The 24,863-nt window shown below is 32.1% G+C and overlaps 1 protein-coding gene across 2 annotated transcripts; it reads left to right on the top strand.

The window, feature by feature from the left end:
- Positions 1–34: 34 nt before the first annotated feature.
- On the top strand, positions 35–17,222 carry LOC127700602 (uncharacterized). Of its 2 annotated transcripts, none has more exons than XM_052204151.1 (10): positions 35–484; positions 1,970–2,188; positions 6,442–6,723; positions 7,202–7,360; positions 10,954–11,118; positions 12,819–12,956; positions 13,277–13,303; positions 14,270–14,342; positions 16,249–16,348; positions 16,821–17,222. In XM_052204151.1, exons 1-10 carry the CDS (start codon positions 349–351, stop codon positions 16,965–16,967), a joined length of 1,446 nt encoding a protein of 481 aa, XP_052060111.1. In that variant the 5' UTR covers positions 35–348; the 3' UTR covers positions 16,968–17,222. The 2 variants fall into 2 exon arrangements, with proteins under 2 accessions (XP_052060111.1, XP_052060112.1); XM_052204152.1 differs by having other exon boundaries at positions 49–87.
- Positions 17,223–24,863: the final 7,641 nt, after the last annotated feature.

Raw genomic sequence — 24,863 nt, 5'->3', positions numbered from 1 at the left:
TAACATTTTATGTTAAGGTCCATTTAAATTCTATATTGATTATTAGTGTCGGCAGTTTACATGAAAATAGATATTTGCAAGAATTAGGTCAATATCGATAATAGAATATACAACTAGTGTGATTGTTATTGAATTATGCAGCAGATTCTTCTTACCAATGGTATTCGTCTATTAACATTGTATGGATTTTTATAATTTGTACACTTTCAATGGAAGCCAATGTAGATTCATTGAATTTTTAAACAAATTCTAGGAAGATAGTTTAAATAAAGCAACAGTGGATACACAACTGTGTTTTCATGCATTCTCCTTTTACCGTGATATTCAAATAAAGTAGAATAACCGAAAATGGATACAAACAAACTTACATTGGATGATATAAGGATCATTCCATCGGATGATTATGCACTTCACACGTTTCTACTAAAGATTGGAGATCAGCTAACAGAGGAAGACTTTAAAAAACTCAAATTCTGTTGCGCAGGTATTTTAGATTATACATAGGTAAAGCAAGACTCACTGAGTTCTTTTATTCTTCTGTACTATATCTTCTTTAAATTTCTTGCTGTCAGTTCTTATTAGAATAACCAGGAGAAACCACATACATTATACTTTGGATATCGGACGATTAATCCTTTTTTAATGAGCGATGGATTAATGTTTTGGTTTCCAATGCTCTTCAATTTCTTCTATTTGATTTGAACTTTTGAGTGTTTTGATTTGAGTGTCAATGATGAGTCTTATATGACAAAACACGAGTCTTGCGGACTAAATTATAAACCAGATATCTGACGCTCAAAATTTTTTGGAAAAATAATAATTTAATAAATTACTAAAAAAAAAAATGTCAAAAGAATTATATGTGAGTGACATGGTTCAGTTGCTTATAGGATAAGCCTATTCTATGTCGTGTTTGCTGATGTCTCAACTCAATGTATATTATCTTTCAGCGTCCATCCTGCACCTTATGAAAATATGTTGTATTTTGCATTCTTTGCTTAGGAAATTATTCATTTGCATCATATCAAGTTCCTTCAGTGTTCCTGCCACGTCTGATCCGCATTTCGCTGTAAATGTCTCCTCCTCTTTTGTTTATTATCAATTGTGTGAACTACTGTCATAAATATTTGAAGAACACTACTATCGCCTTTCACTTTCATTTAGACACTTTAAACATTTGACTCCTTTTACCGTTTTACCGTTGTTTTTATTTGTGATGTTGAACCATTTTGCTAGATACTCAGCATTATTTGCAAAAACAACACGTTTACTACAAAATGAAAAACAAATACAAAAATTGTAGCAGTTTCTTACAACTTACTCTCAAATGAATCGTAGAAAATGAAACCACACTTTAGAATTTTATGCATCCGAAGCGCTTTTCTGGATTTAAATTCATCAGAAACGCTCAAAGTCGAATATATGAAAGCCAAGGATGTATAAGAACCCAAACAGTTAAAGAGCTATATGACAAAATAGGTTCTACTCGATAAACGGTCTTTTATCATAAGTAACTTAAAGCAAATGCAGATGAACGGACTCGACATAAGTACAAGTTAAATTAATGAAACGTAAAGAAACACAAATGTTTTGTGGGAAGTAATCATAAATACGATTAAACACATCCAAAAACAACTCCCAGGACGACTCTTAGAACCTGTATTTAGAATCTTCGGGTTAGATAAAATCGGCAAATTACAGAACACTTTTTTTAAAGAAAAAAAAGAAGAAATTCTGACTTCACAGTCAATGCATTTAGATAGTTGTGCAACAGAAAATGCAACTTAAAAAGTTACAAAGAACATTTTTATATTATAATTGTTACAGTATTTAAAATATCACAACAAAGAAATAGTTTTCTAAATATGCTAGTAAACCTTTGCTGCTAGAAATATAAATTATTTTATACAAGATTGCTATAAATTGTTCGAATCTTTACTGCTTTGTCATGTTTAGGGTTATATTGCAGGCGAAGGTGGTTTGACTAAAAATGTTTTAGAGAAGATAACAGATTACATGAGTCTTTTTACTCATTTGAAAGAACGCAGGATTCTGACTAAATACAATCTTGCGCCATTACAAGCAATGATATGGCATTTGGGAAGGAAAGATTTGTACAAGGATTTCTTGGAATATTGTAATTCACAGGATAAAACACTTCATTTCTTTGTTCCTTCGGAACATCCAGGTAAGATAGAAAGTTTCTGAAGGGTATTCATGATAACTGTACAAGCTTCCGGTAACATTTCACAAAGCTTCAAATCAAAGGAGTTTAATATTTGCGTGAATATACATGTTAAGATCACCAATTTAATAGTTAAACCAAAAAACACATTGTCCAAAAATATCATTTCCAACATGTTTTAAACTAAATTAAAATATTGAAATTTCTCATTGCATGCAGAGTGGTAATAAATTTGACTACATAGTATTATAGTCAGAGAGGCATCTGGTATATGTATAATTAAATCGTGGCAAACATAAAATATAAGAAGTTTATAATGTCGAATACATTTCAATGTGTTACATGTCACTGCTGGTGAACGTTTTATCCCCGAAGGTATCAGCAGCCCAGTAGTAAGCACTTTTGTTTTGATCTGAAATATTATTGATACGTTCATTTTTGGCTGAATATAAAGCGTTAAATTATTCGAAACACTATGTGTTTTCTACCCCAGGCATAGGGTATATTTTGGTTATACGTGATTAATTTGGTGATCTTAGCATATATATATTCCCAAAGAATTGAACACCAAGAACTAGCTATAATAAGCTAAATTTAGAAAAAAAAACCATAATAATACCAACTAAAACTGCAACCAAATGAGTCATTTATTGGGTTTTTTACCTAGAAAAAACACAATTCAGTATAAAATACTTTACACCAAAAGTGTCATTTGTTTTCATCTTGTGGTTGATGTTTTTCCCTTGGTTTTGGTTTTTAACCCGGATTTGTTTTCTCTCAATCGATTTATGACTTTTGAACACCGGTATACTACTGTTGCCTTTATTCATTATTTATCAAGGAAAAACTATGATTCGAATATTCGATAAAAACACACTCTGCTCTTAGCTCGAGTATTGCTTGATTATTGCCAATGCTATATCGGATTTTTACAAAGTTCAGAAGTTGATACTTGAAAATTCAAAAGATGAATATGTTATTGTGTGTTGGTCAACAATGTATGCCTACTTGCTTAATCTTGTTGCCCCTTTGTGGAGCATAGGCCAGTAACGATATTCCTTCACCTTGTTCTATTTTTTTCTAGCTTCTCCAGATCATGCCACTTGTACCCTTCTTTCTCCATCTCGGCTGCAACGTTTCTTCTCCAGTTGTAACTTGGTCTGCCCCTGCCACGCTTTCCTTGTGGGTTCCGCTGCAAGGCTTGCCTTGTAACGCTGTTATTTGGCTTCCTCAGTGTGTGCCCTATCCATCTTCACTTTCTCTTTTTCAACTCTTCATCAACTGGGGATTGGTTGGTCTTTTCCCACATATCTTGGTTTGATATCTTCTCATGCCTTCTGATGTTAAGGATGCGCCTGGACAATTGTTGATGAAGACTTAATGTTTTGAAGCATGTTTTTTGTTGTTTTCCAAGTCTCAGCTCTCAGGTCTCATGTTTTTATATTGGAATTGACCAAGCGTACTTTGGTCTTTAGAGTGATGTTTCTTGCTTTCCAAATTGTGCCCATCATATTAAATGCAGTTCTAGTTTTGCCAATTTTGGTTTTTACATCTTTATCTGAGCTACCAAGATTGTCCACTAAGCTTCCAAGGTATGTAAATGAATCCTCTTCTTCTAAAGGTTGGGTGTTAACCATCAGACTTGTTAGGGTCCTTGTGTTTGACTTTAAAACTTTGGTCTTTTTGTAGTTGATAGATAGGCCTGTTTCCGCAGCTCTCCTTTCAACCTGTGCTAGTTTGTCCTGCATTTGTTTGTGGTTGATGGACAGCAAGGCAATGTCATCGGCAAAGTCTAGGATTCAGCTGTGTGAACATGGTCCATTGGATACCGTTTCTTCTGCCGTCTGTGGCTTGCTTCATGATCCAGTCAACCGCCAGGAGGAAAAGCATAGGTGAAAGGAGACAGCCTTGTCCTACCCCAGTTGTTATATCAAAGGCCTCTGTTAGTTGACCTTCATGGATGATCTTGCTCTGCATTCCTGTGTAGGTATTTCTGATGATAGTAATACATTTTTCAGGAATGCCATAGTGTCTCATCAACTGCCACAACACATCTCTATCTAAGCTGTCAAAGGCTTTGGCTAAGTCGACAAAAACAGAAAAGAGCGATGAATTGAACTCTTGTGATTGTTCGAGGATGATGCGTAAAGTTGCTATTTGGTCTGCACATGATCTGTTTTTATAAATCCAGCTTGGTTGTTACGATGAATTTCGTCTATTGCATTTTTGAGTCGATTTAACATTACTCTATTTAAAACTTTCCCTGGAAAAGTAAAACAACAAAAATAACGAACTCCAAGGAAAATTCAAAGCGGAAAGTCCCTTAACAATTGGCAAAATCAAAAGCTCAAACACATCAAACGAATGGAAAACAACTGTCGTATTCCTGACTTGGTACAGACATTTCCTTATGTAGAAAATGGTAGATTAAACCTGGTTTTAAAGCTAGCTAAACCTCTCACTTGTATGACAGTCGCATAAAATTCCATTATATTGACAACAATATGTGAACAAAACAAACAGATATTATAGGTAAAGATGTCAAAAATAGAGGTACAGCAGTCAACATTGTGTTATAATCTCAATCACCATGGAACTGATAGTAGCATTATTCATCTATAGTTGTCACAAATGCTTAAATTGCATTTCTTTGAAAGCTATACCATTGTCCTTCTTTCCATTCTAGAGGGACCTCTCCTTTTTCCCGGATCTTTCAAAACAGGTTATATAGCATTTCAGTTGATGTTTCAATGTCTGCTTTCAGTGCTTATGCAGGCATGTTGTCAGGACCTGGAGCTTTGTTGTTCCTCAGCATTTTTATGGCTTTCTTGATTTCTCCTTTAGAGGATCTTTTACAGTCAACTGCCAAAAGATTTTCAGAGGGTGGAATGTCAGCTTTATTTACCGATGGCTCTTGGTTTAGCACATTATTGAAATGCTCCACCCATCGTTTCATTTGCTTTTCATGTGTGTTTAGTGTATCCTTTCTTTGCTTTTTACCGGTCTACCTCCTTTCTGATATTTCCGAGTGAACAGTTTTATGTTGTCATATAGAGCTTTGATGTTGTTTGCTCTGGCTGCCACTTCTGCTTCTGCTGTTAGTTTGTCTACAAAGGCCCTCTTATCTTTCCTTGCACAGTTCCTACATCCTTGTTAGCTATAGTGTACGCTCTTGAGACTGTTTGTTTTGCTGATCTTGTTTTGCTGTTGTTCAGGATATTTTTTTTATATTTTTCCTTTCTTCCACTTTTACAAGTATTTCTGATGATATCCATTCCTGATGTTTCCTACTTTTCAAACCAGCTGATGTTTCGCAAGCTGTCGTGAAAGCTTCTTTAATCTCTTGCAAGGGATCTTCTATTGTAACTATTTCCTCTGTTGCATTCTGAAATGTTGAGAAGCGATTTTTTAATTCTTTGTTTTGTTGGCCAACATTGACGTGTTAAATCGTTTACCTGTTAATGTGTTGTTTTGGTGTTTCTTTAACTCCAATTTTACTTTTGCCACAATAAAGTGATGGCCAGAGGCAACGTCTGCTCCTCTTTTAACTGGAACATCTTGTAAACTTCTCCTTAACATCTTGGAGATGCAGACATGGTCTACTTGATTTTCAGTGTTCATGTCTAGAGAAACCTATGTTACTAGATGACATTTTTTGTGTGGGAATGCAACATGTATGCCAAATATAAATGAAAAGATATATAGGCTATTCGGAGTTACGTAAATGAGAAAACAACCAATCAACATACTTAAAGCCCATCAAGGATATCTATAGCTCAAAATGCGATTCTCTAGACAACTATTTCAAGCATCAAATTCTTAATCAACATATATCCGCCATTAATCATTTAAAACCTCATTAAAAAGTTAAATAATGTTCTAATGAAATTATATTCTTTATCTTATAACTTGCTTATATCAATTCTAAATAGTAATTCTCCAACAGTATTAAAACTTGTTGTAAATTATTTGAATGAATGCTTGTTTGTGAGACACTCATTGTCAAAAGGTACTAGATTTTATTTATATCTTTCTCATACTTATCCGCTGTCACTCCTTAATTGTACATATGTTATTGTAGTTTATCTGTATTTTGTTGCCATAACCATTTATTGTTTATGTGTTGGTGCTAATAAAGTTATCTTATCTTATCTTTATACCTGAACCTATCCAAGTATACACACACACACACACACACATATATATATCAATGATATAATTCACATGCAACTTATTTTTCTCTGTGTTGCTGATAGTTAATGGTTACAGACATGTGGATTTTCATATCAGAGGAACTGATCTATTTAGTTCAGATGACTTGGAAGCATTAAAAGCGGCCATGTCAGTTTTACTACGCTGTCCAATGCATCACATCATTATTGATGGTATAGAACCGACAAGCAGCATTCATATTACCATCATGATACCAGAAGTATGTATTGCGATTCTCTTGAACTTAGGAGACCAGGAGAAAAAAAGATTATGTTTGCATGGGGTAGATCGGATTAAAGTAGACGAACTACTTATAGACTGCAAAGGTAATCATTGCTGTAATTTGAATTAAAGATAGAAAAGTATTAACAAAAATACAGAACTCCAAGGTAAATTCAAAAAGGGAAAGCCATGAAATCTGAAGAAATCAAACGTTACAGCCAACAAAACGAATGAAATACATCTGTCATAATCCTGACTTGGTACAGCATTTTCCGAAGAAAGATAATTGATTCAAGTTTTCAGAATTCACAGTATGAATAGGATCATAAATATTGAAACTGTTTTTTCTCGAATAATTGGTATTCCAGTTATAGTAATTAGAAATGATTACTTTATAAAAATTTATCAATATCAGAAATTTTAATATTAATTAAAATACTTCCCTCTTTGATTTACAGTCTATAATATTCAAAATACCTCAATGTTTTTATGTTTCCCGAATCATAACTGTACAAAGAAAGGAAATTCTTCTTAATTTTGGTATCCCTACAGGTATAAAACGAATTATCTCGATATTTCCAGATTTTAAAGAGGACGAAGAAAAACCAACTCTTGATAAAGATGCAGCTGTAAAAAAAATTCTACAACAAAACAGAGATCTGCAGATGGATGTTGAGAACTATCAGCTCGCTATTGAACAAGAAAAAGAAAACACCAAAGAATACATATCGAATATTACAGGTAGCTATATACAATTCATAAGAATTAATGCATGTACTAGCCGCCGAATAAACCACATTGATTAATGCACTGATTTATGTGAGTCACGCAAAAATCTAATGCTAACGAAATATATGTTATATCTCTTAAAAGTAAACGGTTTAGAATTCGTTTAACTTTGTGTTTTGCTAAGACAGTCATATTTTCTTTGCATAATATCATATTTAACTGGATCGTAGTGGACGACTCCAGGGGTCCGTTTGCCATTTTTGTACTTAAGGTAGCAATACACAGTTAGGAGTGTGGTCTCGCATTTCGGCCCAAGTGGATTTTTTATACATGAAAGTTATTGTGCAATAAAATTCATTTTTTGATAGCTGATGACTAATTAAGCCTTCAAAGTGGATTTATGTGAACACCATAATTGTTTTTATTGGCTATTTTCTGTTTGACAGTCTTTATATTCATATCCAGACCGGCCATAGGTCTAGAAATTGTTGTAATGTGTACAAACACTTTTTTTTTATACTTTTTTTGACGTAATTTTACGGAAAAAATGAGTCGAAAGACCATGATTTTAATAAATGCATGTAAATTGTTTCAGGAATGACATCGCTCAAGGGGATTGGAATTCTACTTTTGGCCAAATTTTGGGGACATATGTGACATCTTCGAACCCCTTTTTGTTGTATTTTACAGCAAATAAATGCAGATTGTTGCCATGGATACACCAACAAGAAATTATATTTAATTTTTTTAACTACTAGAAACCAAATCTATGAAAGATATTGATTACATACATATGCACATATATGACACAAACAGTAAGCTTAATTTGTAAGAAAATAAAGAATTTTTTTCTGTATATTGCTACCTAATACCATGTTTTGAATATAAATAGAACAAATAGGGGAAAACGTGAATATCCACCATTTATATTAATCAAAAGGATAACCAGGAAACTTTGTACTAACTTAATGAACAATCAGGAGATTAAACACAAGCAAAGAAAAGCATACTCTATACAGCACGTAGTACATTCTAAAGCAGTACAAAAAGATAACAATATGAGCCGCTGAAAAAGAAATATGCATCTCGTCAAGGTTGCTTTTGATATAAACTCTTGAGAAAATCTTAGATATTTATAGAAAGATTATGTTTATCTACAATTCATTATTTTACTCTCTAGATTCAATATCCTACCAATATCTAAATTTCACAAGCTCATATCTGTATGTTGTTTATGATGATTTGACTTTAAATCTGTTCAACTGTATAGTGGTTAATAAATAAGATAAGTCTCTTATTATAAAAGTTCAGCAAACATATGATAAGATGAATTTGGTTTTTAAAGTTGATTTCATTAACTGCAAGTAAGATGGGTATTGTTAGTGTCTTATTATTTATTTGAGTAGTTTTACATTATGTACCGCCCTGACGAGTAATGTCCATTCCAACTGATTGTCATCGATTTTTATTACACTTCTGTCTCATTTAACCTACAGGGGAGGATTGACTACTTACATAACATGAATAATATAAAATGTGCCCGAAGTAAGTATTCCAACCGTTGTTGCTGTCTTCGTTTGTCTTATTGACTTAAGATGAAAGGCACTTTAATTGACATACAATAGATTTAATACTTAATTGCCGTTTTAAATTACCATTTGGTTCATTCAGTTGACATTTATGGACGAGCCTACAACAACAATACGGGATTATTAGAACAGATCGAAGTCAAGCTTCATGAAAACACTTATGTTGTTAGCCCGCTCTGATGTAATAACACGCTTAAACTACTTTATTATAAAAGTTCAGCAAACATATAATAAGATGAATTTGGTTTTTAAAGTTGATTTCGTCATTAACTGCAAGTAAGGTGGGTATTGTTAGTTTCTTATTATATATTTGTTGGACTCAAATCGACGTCCGATCTCTAATCGACGTCCGTTCCTCAAATCGACGTCCAACTCTGACGTCACGTTCTCAAATCAGTTTTCAATATTTTAACCCTCTAATCGACGTCCAATGTTACGTAATAAATCACATATACAACGTCCGATCGATGAGGAGACTCTCATCGCGATTTCATTGAATGATTTATTTTTAAATTGATCTGTGTTTATATTTTCTGTATCGTTTTGTCATTTTGTGATGTAGCTTACAGAAACTACATTCTTTGTCTTATATTTAATTAAAATAAAACGACAAATATTAGAAAATGACAATAAGACAATCATCAACATCATATTACAATTACATGTAATAGCATATTAATATTTTGGTGAAAGACGTTTATCTTCTACGTTGTTGATTTTTTCCTTTTTCATATAAATAAATGACATGCACCTGTCCTAAGTCAGGAACCTGATGTTCAGTGGTTGTCGTTTGTTGATGTGGTTCATAAGTGTTTCTCGTTTCTCGTTTTTTTATATAGATTAGACCGTTGGTTTTCCTGTTTGAATAGCTTTACACTACTCATTTCGGGGGCCCTTTATAGCTTGCTGTTTGGTGTGAGCCAATGCTCCGTGTTGAAGGACGTACTTTTACATGTAAAGGTTTACTTTTACAAATTATGACTTGGATGGAGAGTTGTCTCATTGGCACGCATACCACATCTTCTTATATCTATATACATTGTACGACAATGAGACAACAACCAAAGGCCAAAAACAAAGATAATGATAAGACATCCGGAGGGCAGTATACAGACTGAAACAATAGAAAGAATAAAAACGTACAGCCAATTGTTAAAAGTTTTACGATTTGGACTTTTTAACAACTTTTTAAGTTTTAAATTCAACCAACCCTTGAATAAAGTTGTGATTTCACTGCGACAAGTCAAGAAAACGGACGTTGATTAGGGAAGCCAAATATTGGACGTCGATTTGAGAACCACAAAAAAGACGTCGATTAGAGGAACATAAAATCGGCCGTCGAATTGGAATGTTATTTTATTGTGACGTCAGATTGGACGTCGATTTAAGGAACGGACGTCGATTAGAGATCGGACGTCGATCTGAGTCTTACATATATAAAAAATAAAGAGATATGGTATGATTGTCAATGAGACAACTATCCACCATGGTTCACATGAAGTGGATATAAGCAATTGTAGGCCACATATAATGGTCATAATTTACTCCACAATACATTCACCAATGCACTCCTGTACATCTTCATCATATACCTTTGTCCTAATTCATGTTCTGCAAATACTTAAAAAAACAGGCAGTGTTAAAAAAGAGGGACGAAAGATACCAGAGGGACAGTCAAACTCATAGATCGAAAAAAAAACTGACAACGCCATGGCGAAAAATTAAAAGACAAACAGACAAATAATAGTACATATGACACAACATAGTAAACTAAAGACTAAGCAACACGAACCCCACCAAAAACTGGGGGTGAGTGGTAAATGTAAACTGTGAGTGAAACAACTCGAAATACAAAACCAGAGAGGATAGAAAATCATTTATTTACCAAGCTTCTATGCATCCCATGACACTTTCATAAAAGTAAAACAAAATTAGAAACATAACCATCAAGAAAAGAAAAATGAGCACTTTTCATTTTGATCAGTTAATATATTAGTACGATCTTTTACTTTTCAGATGCCTTACTAGAATTAAGGTATGCCGTGGAAATATGTGAAGAAGAAAGAGATGAAATTACTCGCAAACTTCAGAATATTATTGACGAATATGACGAGAAATGTTCTGAATTAAACAAAGTCATTGAAAAAGCTCATATTGTAACGTCGGAAAATTTCTGCAAAGGTAGTGTTTATAATTTTTTTTATTGCATGTCATTACATATGATGGTACTCATATTATTGCATAACATTGTCAAATTGTAACCTCGGAACTGACTCGTTCAAATTATATATTATAAATGTATTTTAGTTAATGAATTGTGCAATTGTACTATAACTACAATTGCAAATGTCACGGTCAAATTTGATCTGAATATATTTGCCTATTTTATTTATTTAGGACTTTTTATGTTTGGCCTCCTTAACTTTTGTCATCAAGCCTTACTGATGACTAATATTTTATACCTGAATGTTCGCAACTCGATCAGGAAAAGTTGACTGTAAACAGTTTTGTTTGTTTTGTTAAAGCACTGTTGATTTTGAACTTCTCATATATTTTATATTTTGACTTTCAAACTTTTGGGTGTCGAACGAATTCCAGAATTACATGCATCCCATACGCACTAACATCGGTAACACGTGTTGTTATTCCTTAACTAATTATAGGTATCAATTAAAATATGGAAATCATTAGACAGAACTGTTATCTAATGTACAAAGGGAATAGTCAAATCAAAAGTATATATGAAAAGACATACCTTCTTAGAACTATTTCATTTTAATTATATCTTGTGTTTTGAAGGTAAACCTTTATTTATTAAAATGATGATTAAAATGAGTAGCGATCGTCATTCCTAGTAACCATTTTACTACTTATTTTTATATTAACGACGGTTTACCAACGGACATACTGAGAGTACTTGACCATGCAATTCCAGACCACGCTGATAGATATGTGACCCACCATCACATTTCCAGGCTTATGGCGGTGAACGTCACAATGAGAAAACGTCGATGTAAAGTCAAGTAACGTAATAGGGCACCTGTTATTGGATGTCCAATTACTAGTATATCATGCGGTAAAACAGTTTAATTTTTTCTTGACTTTTGGAAATTTGAATTTTATATTTAATATAAAAGACAAGTAGATTTTGTACGTAAAATTAATAATTAAGGTAAAAATCCAGTTTAGAATCGGCTTCTAAATTCACACAATTTATCTTTAAGATTTCATTGCATTGATCTGAATTGAAACTAATTCTCAAAGGGGCCTGAAAATTAATTTTATATTATTGTAGGCATTTCAAAGTGCAGTGTTTATATTTTTCTCTAATTAATGACTACTAAATATTGCAGCATGAAAACCAAGTTTTTGGAGTAAATCTCAGTGTTCACATCAAAAGGGAAAATATCTTGGTATTAATATTGTTTTCCTTAAGAAGGAAAGATGGTTAAGTCCTTATTATTAACTCATTATTATTTAGATTTCAGATTCCGCTACATTGTTGTTATGGCAAACGAATGGATGATATAGATATAAAAAATCTTAAGTTGCCCCCCCCCCCCGCCCCCTAAAGAAAAATAAACAACAACAAAAAATATGAGATATTTCAAAGATAACCATAATAGATGAAAATATATGGGGAAAACTGAAAAAGATGAAATTTTTTAATAAAATCTAAATTAACAAAAATGAACATAATTCTGTTATTTTGCAGAATCTAGCAAAATAACTTGTCATGTTGTTTTGAATCTATGTATACTTCATAAAAAGGCAAAAAACTCATTGTGACTGTGGTACCTCCATAATCCTGAAAATCTCATGGCTGGTCACATATATATTAAACGAAAATGATATGTAATTTCAGCATATTTATATTTCAGATGCTTTAGTAGACCTTAAGGACACTGCTGAAAAATGTGAAACGGAAAGAGAAGAAATTATCTGTAAACTTCAAAACATTGTTGATGAAAGTAACTTTGGAGAAACTAGACACAGAATTTCAGAATATGGATGTAAAGGTAATCTAAATAAACTAATAAAAAAAAAACCACATCGAAATGTGGATATAATGTAGTGCGAAATCATTATATCAACCGTTTTCTTATAAAAGTCATGTTAGAAGATAGTTTTCTCTCAATCGATTTATGACTTTTGAACAGCGGTGTACTACTATTGCATTTATTTATTATATATCTTAGAATATATCTCTTAAAACACGTCAGCTGAAGAATTGCTTGACTGAATATGCAATATAATTCAATCACGTTTATGAAAGTTTCTATGTAACTTGTAGCCAGTTTTTCTCAGCTTTGTACTCATGTCTGTGTTTATTTTGTAGAAACGTTATTGTACTCAAGAGGAGATGGTAAGTTTTTTTAACTATGCAGTACTTAAAACTGTAAAACAACAGCAAAAACCAACAAAAAAAAAAGAAGAAAAAAAAAACCAACAAAAATGTGAAGTTTGACTTTTAACGCAAAGTTGACCAATTTCAAGAGCAGAGCAAAATGCCAATTTAGGAACATCTTCCTGCAGTTAATGTTTCGGTATTGTTCATGATTCAACATGTTTTAATTCTCAGGATATGAATTATAAATTTACAAAAGCTAAAATATGAACTTGCTTTGGCCTTTAGAAGTTTCCTTCTTATTTTATAGGTCATATTTGGTCATACTGTTTGCTCTTTATATTAATCTCTCTTTGGATTTTAATCAGCGCAACAACATGATTATTTTTGGTACAATTTATCAAAATGTTAATGCAGAATGTGACAAAAATATAAGTTGCTTAGTTCCATATACAGTTTCTGTTCAATTCCGTAGGTTTCTGAAAATATAATGCCATTGCTTCCACTTGCAAATGACGATGACAAATATGTATATGAAAAATATAAGTCATTTGATAAGTTATTTATTATATATTTATGAAAGGGGGTGCTATGTTCTTTCTCTGGTTTCATAACATTTGAACCATGGAAAAGCAAATTATTTTTTTTAAATTTACAAGGATTTTATTTCTAATCTAACAAATAGAGGAAAGGATTGTTTCTGCCTAAAACCTTTCAAGAATGTTTAAGATGGAAAATTGTACAGAATATCCCAATTTGAACAACACACGATTACTATTAAATGAATTAAATGAATTAAATGTTTTAACAAACTGCAATTTGACCTTACACAGGTCATTATTTTATGCCTTAAAGCACATTTAATTGAAACTTTATATCGTCCGGGTTGTTTCTTCAAACGAATGATCTATCATTCTAAAAATAAATAACTCTATATAAGTATATACGTTAATAATAGGTTAATGTGCTATGTGTATTTTATAGTACTAAGATCTTTGTCTCAGCTTGATAAGTTAGGAATAGAGGAACTGGAGGAAAAGTCGTGTGATATTCAGTCGTAAGTGATTTGAATGAAATATTTAATCCTTTTTTCAGCATTTGAGATATAATAATTGTGTTAAGAGAGTTCGGAGCAGAAATAAAAATGACAATTTTTTTTTCAAAATGAAGAAAATGTTTCATACATTAAACTTTAGTATATAGATATTGTCTATTCTTTAAAGATGCCAGCATTTGCCAATTCTATATTTTCGCCAAAAAAAAAAAGCATATCTTTTAATTTTAATAAAAGGTAAAAGCTCATCAAGATTTATTATGGGAAAAATGAATTTTAAATTGTACAAAAATGCAGAAGAATTTTCAAGAATTTTAAGATGTTTGTCAGAGGTGTAATTGAATTGTATGTTTAAAAAAACATTGATAAATATTGGAGTTGCTGAGAGAACCTGTCTGGTGTATTGTCTATAGAAGGAGTTACATGAAAAAGAAAGAAGCGAATATCCTCAGTATACACATCATTAGTGCGCTGGAGTTCGATAAAAATTTTGTGTCAAAAAACATTTTCAATTATTGTATTACTAAAATGCTTCTTTTATTAATCCGTTTTGTTCACAAATTATTTTCAACAATGAATATGAAGTAATGATAAAAAAGGATTGATTTTTGCAAGATTATCTTTATCACTTAATAGTGATGGTGAAAAGTTACCAAAGATGCCAAGTTTATATGTTTTAGTATGTCGAACTCGAATCAAAACGGTTGAATTGCCAAAACAAATATGAAGTTGTAGAGCATTGAGAACAAAAATTTCTTAAAAAGTTGTGCAAAATCTAGAATAGGCCATCTAGTCCTTGTTAGAAAAAAAACCAATTGCTTCGAATGATTTTATCATTTTGTAAGCAGTAAATTTACAGAAAATGACCGCGCCAACTTCCTTTGATTACAACCAAACTCGAACGAAGATGAGTTACATTATTTTAAGAGGCTATTATTTTTTATTCTTTCAGTACTGACATTGTCTGTATTCAATTTTATGTGACAGTGAAACTAGATGCGCGTCACTCGATTACATTTTACAAAATGACAGGATTTTAGCACATAATTACTTTTTGAGAACCCATATTTAAAACAAATTTAACCCTTTTTCTATTTTTTATCAATTTAAACATCTTAACATAGGCATGACAAATTTCTTAAGTATCTGTTTTTTCTCGGTGTATTACATTTGCGCGCAAAAATCATTACGTTCTCCTAACACGTTAAAAATTCATCAAAGATAGATGGCTTATAATTTGGTACGCCAGACACGCTTTTTGTTTACATAAACCTCATCAGTGAGGTCGAAATAAAACAGTTGGAAAGACCAATTAAGTACATAGTTAAAGAGCATTAATAACCAAAAATTCCGAATAGTTCTGCCAAATACGGATCAGGCGATCCATATTTGGGGTAGAAAACCCTTAATGTTTTGAATATTTCACCATTTTGTCAACAGGTAATTTACAGAAAATGAACATATCATATGTCATGTCAGCTCAAACGTGCTGACTACTGGGCTGGTAATTCTCTAGTAGGGGAAGGGGACAATATGTTGTTTTGACTATCATATGCATATACATGTACAATGTAAATCTAGCAAGAGTCCCTATGACATTCTGAAACAAAAATAACAAATAAACTTTAAAATCACACTTAACAGGGAAATACGGATACACGTGAGGATCATGAAAGAATACATTAAAACATCGTTAACTTTGCAGTAGGAGTTGCTACACAGAAAAATAAAAAGATTGAGCAAGCGAACCCCATTAAAACAGGAAATGAACTCAAGTGGTACAAAAGGGTTCCTGAAAAACTAGTAGAACCATACAATCGCGTTACTCAGTAAATTTCCCTGTAATATATAAATGAAAGTTATTCAAAAGATAATGTTATAAACAGTTATTTATCATTATAATTTTTAGGCAAATTATAGAAATCTTACAAACTAGTCAAGCATGTGAAATTACATCAGATATAGTGCAAAGCGTACAAACAGAGAGAAAAAATCTGGAAAAACTAAAGGTATACTTACAAAAAATTATGTTGACTGATTAACAAATTTATTTGATATATTGAATCTTTCTATCGATTTTTTGATAGTTGTAAACAATTTCTTTAGTACGATATCGATGTTTTTATAGTTGTAAACAATTTCTTTAGTACGATATCGATGTTTTTATAGTTGTATACAATTTCTTTAATACGATATATATGTTTTGATTGATGTTTCCATTGCTTTGTTTGGGCACATAGAAATTTTCGTTAATTTTTGTTACGCGAAGGTATGATTCATAATTTCATAGGAAAATGAAACATATTACATTCAAATGTGTCGAGAAACTGTAGCATGATTTGATTTACAAATTTTACATTAAGCCGATTGCCAAAAATTTCAATTCAACTCTAGATTGAGATAAACAATACTTTTTTTAAATAAGTTTAAGTGTTAAAAAATTAACGATTTCAGAGGGATAACTATGTTTTTCTTTTAAAGGAAAATATACAGAATCTAGTGAATGTTGAGGTTTTTGACAAGGTATATTCAGCTGTTCAACGGTTAAAGAAAATAGAAGATGTAATTTTAGTGAAGAAAAGGCATCGAAGCACATCATTAACTTGTTCTTCCGACCAAGAGTCATAAACTGTACAGCGTTCAAATTTACCATATCGAAAAATTGATAAATTGTGATTTGCTCCACCTAAACAGTTTTTTCATGATTCCAAATCAAGATTTTAGTGTTAAATACAAGTGAAATGCTATAAGGCGAAAAGTTACTATAATCATTAGCAGTTAAATTTACTTTTGAGGGATAACAGAAATTCAAGGCAATAACATTTTTCGTGTTTCAAGAAATATTTTGAAAAGTAAAACAAAAATGAATGTTATTTCCATGCACACGATCTTCGTCAGTTCGACCGTAAACGAAAGTCTGGAAAGCCCAAAACTTAAAACATAAGATAGCGTAAGAACGAAAATGACCCAAGTAAAAAGTAAAATAACAAAAATACCGAACTCCAAGGAAAATTTAAAACGGAAAGTCCTGTATAAAATTGAAAAGTCAAAAGCTCAAACACATCAAACGAATGGAAAACAACTGTCATATTCCTGACTTGGTACAGACATTTCCTTATGTAGAAAATGGTGGATTAAACCTGGTTTTATAGCTAGCTAAACCTCTCACTTTTAAAACAGTCCAAATTTTCTGGGGTAATTAAGGTCGACTATGTCCTAGGAAATTGCAACCTTAGTTTAGTACAATTACATAATTATGAAGAGAAAAGATCATATATGAGGAAGTTCAATTATAACTGAAGTAAAGGTGGCCATTGCACACAACAATGTTCTTACTATGCATGGTGTTTCCAATTGTATAACAGCCCTAACAAATGCAACCAGTAAAAAGAGAGAGAATATACCAAGGGACAATCAACTAGTACAAGTCCTATAAAAAGCAGGCCATGACCAAATGATAAATGACGAAATGACAAACAACAATAAAATATCACTTTACAGAAAAGTAAAGATTAAACAAAACAGATTAAGTTTTCTGATAGCGAATTAATGAATCCCTCTTTCCAAAGATTCTTTTTCCTTAATCGTTAAAAGAGAGGCGAAGGATACTAAAGGGATATTCATACTCATAAGTCGAAAATAAACTGACAACGCTTTGCTAAAGAAAGACAGACAAACAACAGTACACAAAGCAGCATAGAAAATCAGACTGAGCAACACGAACCTCACCAAAACCTGGGGGTGATCTCAGGTGCTCCGGAGTGAATAATCTCGTGTTTTCAAGGTCGCTTTAGATTCAAATGAACGTAAAATAATCTTTAAAGCAGAAAAGAATAAGATAACATTATTGGCGAAAACATTCATTTAATGATACCCCAACTCTAGGAGTGGGGACTATATTGCAACCATTTTGTTCGTCAATTTGTCCAACAAATATTTTTGTCTGGAGATGTAAGTGCATTCTTTGCAATCTTTTCGGTGGACTAATTAGCTGTTTTTATATTTTTTAGTGTCTTGTGATTAGATTCAATAAGTACATTTCTACCATACGCATAATTATCGAAGCCTTCCATTCCAAAAACGATAGCCACAGATTCCTTTTCAATTTACGCATATTTCACTTAGTTTATGTCAGTCAACGATATAATGTCTTCTTGCATCATACATGTATAAAAAAAGTATTAACAAAAATACCGAACTCCAAGGTAAATTCAAAAAGGTGAAAATCTATAAAACCTGCCAAAATCAAACGGTAGACTACATCAACCAACGGAATGAATTGAAAACAAAAGTCATATTCCTGTTAAAAGCAATTTCCGAAGAAAATGGTGAGTTAAATCTGGTTTATAGCTAGCAAAACCGCCCATATCGCATTGCACAGCGGTAGCATTTTCTTGATCGAAGTGCTTAAGCACAGGGTTAGAAACTGACTAACTGTCTTATGTGGATTGATACTTCAGTAGGCAGTCAGATTTGCAAAGGGTACTTATTGTGCACCAATACTGGCTGACTTGTTTTGTACTCATATGCAGCAGAATTCATACAGATCCTTTTCTTAGACAAACAAAAAAAGTCTTGCAAAGTTCCTGAATGTAAGATACATTTATGATGGTCTGTCGTTCATTTAACCCACATTTCAATGCTTGCTTACATCTATATCCCAGTGAACCTGCGATTATGGATACTATCGAAAGTAGAAGGTCTACTTCATATCTTGATACAGATGAAGACTTTAAACTTTAATCTATAAAAAAAAATTATGATTTCAGCTTTCCAATTGTGAACTCTCCGTTTCTCAACAGTAACATACTCTCTTCCATATTATGTCGTTTACATATATCAGTTAATAAATAACGCTCGTTAATGTTCACACTATGCAGATTGTATTTACAAGGATTTGCTTCTTATGTAGAAACTGCTCTAACAGAGCTCCGAGGAACTGCGACTAAAATCGAATCTACATAAACACTACTGTCACCATCACGAATTGGTTGACCGATACGATGGATCGGTGTCTCAAATCACTTACGACATGTATTCGATTTTATACATCCTAGGCTTTTGAATATACGGCTTTGAGCGTACCTGATGAAGGTAATCATAGAAGATTGCTTCGGACACCTGAAATATACAAAATGTTGTTTTTATCTTTCAGTAATGGCTTTAATTTTCGTCAGATCGACTCCCAGGCCTTCGCTTGAAATTCGGTGGCTAAGATAATTTACTTATTTCAATCTAAGCTTCAGCTTTAAAAGAGAGGCAGAAGATGCCGAAGGGATAGTCGAATTTAACTTATGTTCTCGGTAATCTCAGTACCAGAATCTATGACAAACGAAACGATTTCAATTTTAAAATTATAAATTTTCCTCACCTTAGCAGCTATATTCAAACTTCGTTAGCGCATGGAGTACTGTGGATTCAATATTATTCATGGAATACCAATTTCTGAGGATGTCGAAGGTACAGGTTAACCACAAATTTAAATGTTCAACAAATAACAAATTTTCTATATCTTGTGTATCTCTCGTCCTCCTTTGAAAGTCTTCGGGAGCAGGCAGGTGAAATCCAAAATCTAACAATTTCAGATTTTAGACTTAAGATTTCCCTTAATTGTAATCGGAACATTTCGGACAGGAAGTTGAATTTGTTTCACGATAGGATCTACCTCCAAATGCAATTCTCTCTAATTTGTCTTCACAAATAAAGACATTGCTGAATTTTTCTTTAATTCTTTTCTTTTTTCTCGGTAAACTTTCCATTACTGCTTTCAGGTCTTTGATTTTCTTATTCTTTTCCCTTGGTCAAAAATTTACAAAATTTTATTTTCATTCACATGCAGTAGTTTTCTTCTACAATGTAGTTTCAAGTTTATTTTATTCGAAAAGCATGATCAGTCTCGGCTGTATATAGGCTTTCTTCAATCTCATCATAATAGCATGTTTGAAAAGAGAGGCGAAAGATACCCAAGTCATTTTCAAACTCATCAATCGAAAACAAACTGACAATGCCATGGCAAAAAAAAAGAAAAACGACGAAAAGAATAAAAACACAACATAAAAGCTAAAGATTCAGCAACACGAACCCCACCAAAAATCGAGGGTAATCTCAGGTAAATTTAAAATAATAATGTAGAACTGCAACGCATGTCTTTTGTTTTATTGTGTTCTTAGACTAGTATCTCAAAAGAATGAGAGCTATATCAGATGAAACTCTTAACATTTTTTAAAATGAAGGTACTCTGTTTCCAAGACTTATCATTAAATGAATTCTCCTAAATTTCCAAGGAATAAAAGCACTTGGAGCTTGGAGATTGAAACGTTTTCTGCTCCAACTGGGTTAAAGATGAAACAATGTGGACCAAAATTAATTCTTTAAGAAATATGCAACAAAGATATGATAGAAATAATCTAAATATTGATTAAATAGCTCAAATTCGTTATACCTGGTATGTTACTTATTCAGATAATAAATACTCACCATACCAGGCTTTGGTTGTAAAGCAAAAATATGATTATTTTCATTGATACTGCGTTTGGAGATTCTTGGTTGATCTGATAAGCCAGGAGATGTAAGTAAGCAAAATAGAATCTTTTGAGAACTCAGATTAGGAGAAAGTAAAATAAAAAAAATACCCAACTCCAAGGAAAATTCAAAACGCATAGTCCAAATGTTTCAAATTTGATAACAATAACCATTTTTTCTTCGAATGCAAATGGGTTAAAAATTATTGATCATTCATATACAAAATATTTATGTATTTTATATCGATCAACATGTGTTTTGTATTAACAATCTCGTACTAGGATAAAAAATTGAAGATATTGAATATAACGCACTTAATCATATTATAACACTGATTTGATTTGTGACTTATAAATATTTTTACTTATCAGAAAAAAAGAACTAAATTTATGAATATGTTGTCAGCCCTAAAAAATGAATTAAAATACAATTTTTATATCATCCAGATAGTCCATGTTTGAGAAAATTTCAGAAGAAAATTTTCGAACTTTGATTATATTTCTCTTTTTTATTAGAACTATGCTATAAAAATATGTTATAGTTTTTCAGCAACCAAAAATCAATTAACAAAGGGGGGAATCCTTCCTTGATTTATTTTATATACGTAGCAGATTGTCTACAAACTTTACACATTTCTGAATTCTTTCAGTAGTTTGATATTATTGAAACACTGTGTCTAAACTACCCCGCCAAAAATGTTTGGACTCAATGGTATCTAATATCCGGTACGGTGAAGTACCATCAACAGACAGAGAAAAGATAGGATTTCTGTTTATTTATTTGTTAATTTTATGATATTGAAGAATATAAATACATATATAACTATTTTCGATTGTGAGATATAATATTTTCTTGATTAACGGAAAAATAAGTAAAAAGGCTCGTCAAAATGATCAATTGAGTGAACCTTGCAACGAATTTGTTAAATTTCTCTTTAAATTGTGCACGTTGTACGGAAAGAAAGGTACAGAAAGAAAGATATTAACATGGAGATTACAAGACTAGTCACTTTGAGCACCTCAATATTTGTATTTCTGTGCATGGAACGAAATTATTGGGTCATGTCAAAATGGAAGAACTCGGTTTCGTCCTTAAATTTCACAAAGCAGGACCCTGTTTTGTCATAGAAAATAATGCATAATAGCACAACGTAAATTAAACTCCGGCGTTCAAATGGAGTTTTATGGCTCTTTGGAAAATGGCTTCTTTCAAAAGACAATTTATTTTTTATTTTGAATCCGTAAACACTAGAATTACTGCTTTATTGAAAAAAAATAATTCTAATTTTGCTTTGTTTAATAAGGCATCCCGTTTGTGTGAGACTAAATTATGAATTGTTAGACTTTTTAAAAAAATTTAAGAACGATGCAATCTTGTTTTGAATTCTTTGTTGGTTTTTAGCTCACTTGACCCAAAGCACAAAGTGAGCTTTTATCATCACTTGGCTTCCGTAGTCCGTCGTTCGTCGTCGTCCATTAATTTTTACAAAAGTCTTCTCCTCTGAAAATACAGGGCTAAATTCAACCAAACTTGTCCACAATCTTATGTTGGTTTTAAAAATTCTAAAGATATGATATGGAAAATACAAAATTGTAATAAACTTTTATTTCAAATATTAACCTTTTTTTTTAATTTGAACTGTGAATATGATTTGTAAAACATGCTTTAAAAGTCCCATGATATTAAATGTGCTTACCTGAAAATAGATGAAAAGTTGAAAATCCCTTAGCTATGTTACGTGTGTGCGCAAGTGTGAAAACTTACATTAGGTATTAGATACAAAACAAAGGTAACAAAAATACCAGGCTGGAAACAACCGTTGCCGTATAGTTTTTCTGCACGAGTAGTCGGTTCAATGTCTGAGGCGATAGACAATGACCTTGACCTGACAACAAGTGCAGGAAAAAACTATACGGCTGGTTATTACCATCCCGATTCTTTTGTTACTTTTGTTTTGTATCTGACTTGAACACACACAAAAAAATGATATACCAGTTTGTGTACTACGATGTTTAACGATATTTAGTCTTTAATGAAATAGGGGTTTTGCGTTAACACCAGCGCTTCTCAATTTCAAGCTGTGTGTGAGTGAAATTATTGCTCATTTCTTTGATACATATCAGTGATGTAGGAGAAAATTTAAAAAATGAAGGGGGGATTCTTTAAGTGGCAATTTATATTTTCTATAATAAGATATATAAAAAATAAGAAGATGTGGTATGATTGCCAATGTGACACCTCTCCACAAGAGACTAAATGACATAGAAATTAACAACTATAGGTCACCGTACAGTCTTCAACATTTAGCAAAACCCATACCGCATAGTCAGTTATAAAATGCTCCACATTGACAAATGTAAAAAAAATTAAACGACAAAAACTAACGGCCTGATTTATGTACAGAATAATGAATGAAAAACAAATATGATATACAGCAACAAATGACAACAACTGAATTACAGCCTCCTGACTTGGAACATGCACATGCAGAATGTGGCAGGGTTAACTAGTTTGAAGGCGCCAACCCTCCCCGAACCTGGGACCCACCCCTAAAAAAACAAACAAACAAACAAAACACGACAGGTTCGTTTAAAATTACATATATATTCATTCGACGGACAGTGTTCAGATACGTGTTAACGTCACTTTATATAGTTTTTGTTTCAAAATGAAACAAAACCGGGTCATAAACATTGACAAAACCGTGTCATTGTGTAGTAAACAACATTGACAAAACTGGGTCCTTCCATTTTTACATGACCCATTACTTTCGTTCCATGCACAGAAATACAAATATTGAGGTGCTCAAAGTGACTAGTCTTGTAATCTCCATGTTAATATCTTTCTTCCTGTTCCTTTCTTTCCGAGAAACGTGCACAATTTAACGAGAAATTTAACAAATTCGCGGCAAGGTTCACTCAATTGATCATTTTGACGAGCCTTTTTACTTAATTTTTCGTTAATCTAGAACGGTTGTAGAAAATATTACATCTCACAATCGAAAATAGTTATATATGTATTTGTATTCTTCAATATCATAAAATTAACAAATAAATAAACAGAAATCCTATCTTTTCTCTGTCTGTTGATGGTCCGTCACCGTACCGGATATTAGATACCATTGAGTCCAAACATTTTTTGCCGGGGTAGTTTAGACACAGTGTGAAAGACAATCATAATAAATGCAATACTTACTCAGCTTTCATGAAATTAATTTCCAAGCCATGCTTGTTCGATTAATTCTTCTTTCGGTTGAAATGCGAAATTAAAATCAAAACAGATCCGGATAATTTTCCTTTGATTGTTTTAGTGTCAACAAATATGTATATATATGTGCTCGTAGAAATGCTTTGTAAAATGCAACTAAAACAGAACTTAAATGTATGTTAATATTGCTTATTAAAGCACCTGGTTTCACTAGCAATTAACAACACAGGGAGGAACCTTAGTGTCATTATTGTAGCACTAAGGGGCATTGTTCACAACTATTAGTGCAGTAGAATATTTGAAGTTGTGAAAAAAAAATCATATAAAGTTAAATACTCATGATATAGATATTTCTTGTACATTTATTCAAATAAGACAAATACCAAGCCATATTGACTGAAAACTTTCAGACAAAAAAAAAAAATTTTTAAAAATTGAGCGAATCATTATCAGTGTCGTGTAGAATCTTCATATACAAATACATGAAAAGATTTGACATTTGTAAATCTAGGAACTTACAAATAAATTTGAGATTACAATTGATGTTTATGTTGTGAAAATGCATGCACATATTCATGTATAATGGGGATGTATTTTTGTTAATTTCAAGCTTTTGAACCATTTCATTAAACAGTAATTCAACATGTGTACGACGAAAGAATCCTTAACATAAATATTTTCTTATTTGGACAAATACTGTACATTGCATTTGATTTGAATATATATATCAAGACGCAGTGTTAGAATTCATGATTTACAAATAAATCTTTTACTACCGTATGCAAAGTATTAAAA

Source organism: Mytilus californianus, unplaced genomic scaffold (genome assembly GCF_021869535.1).
Source record: "Mytilus californianus isolate M0D057914Y unplaced genomic scaffold, xbMytCali1.0.p SCAF_5, whole genome shotgun sequence".
Classification (NCBI taxonomy): Eukaryota; Metazoa; Mollusca; class Bivalvia; order Mytilida; family Mytilidae; genus Mytilus; species Mytilus californianus.
Note: the sequence above shows the minus strand (reverse complement) of the source record. Positions and strands in the feature narration are given on the sequence as shown.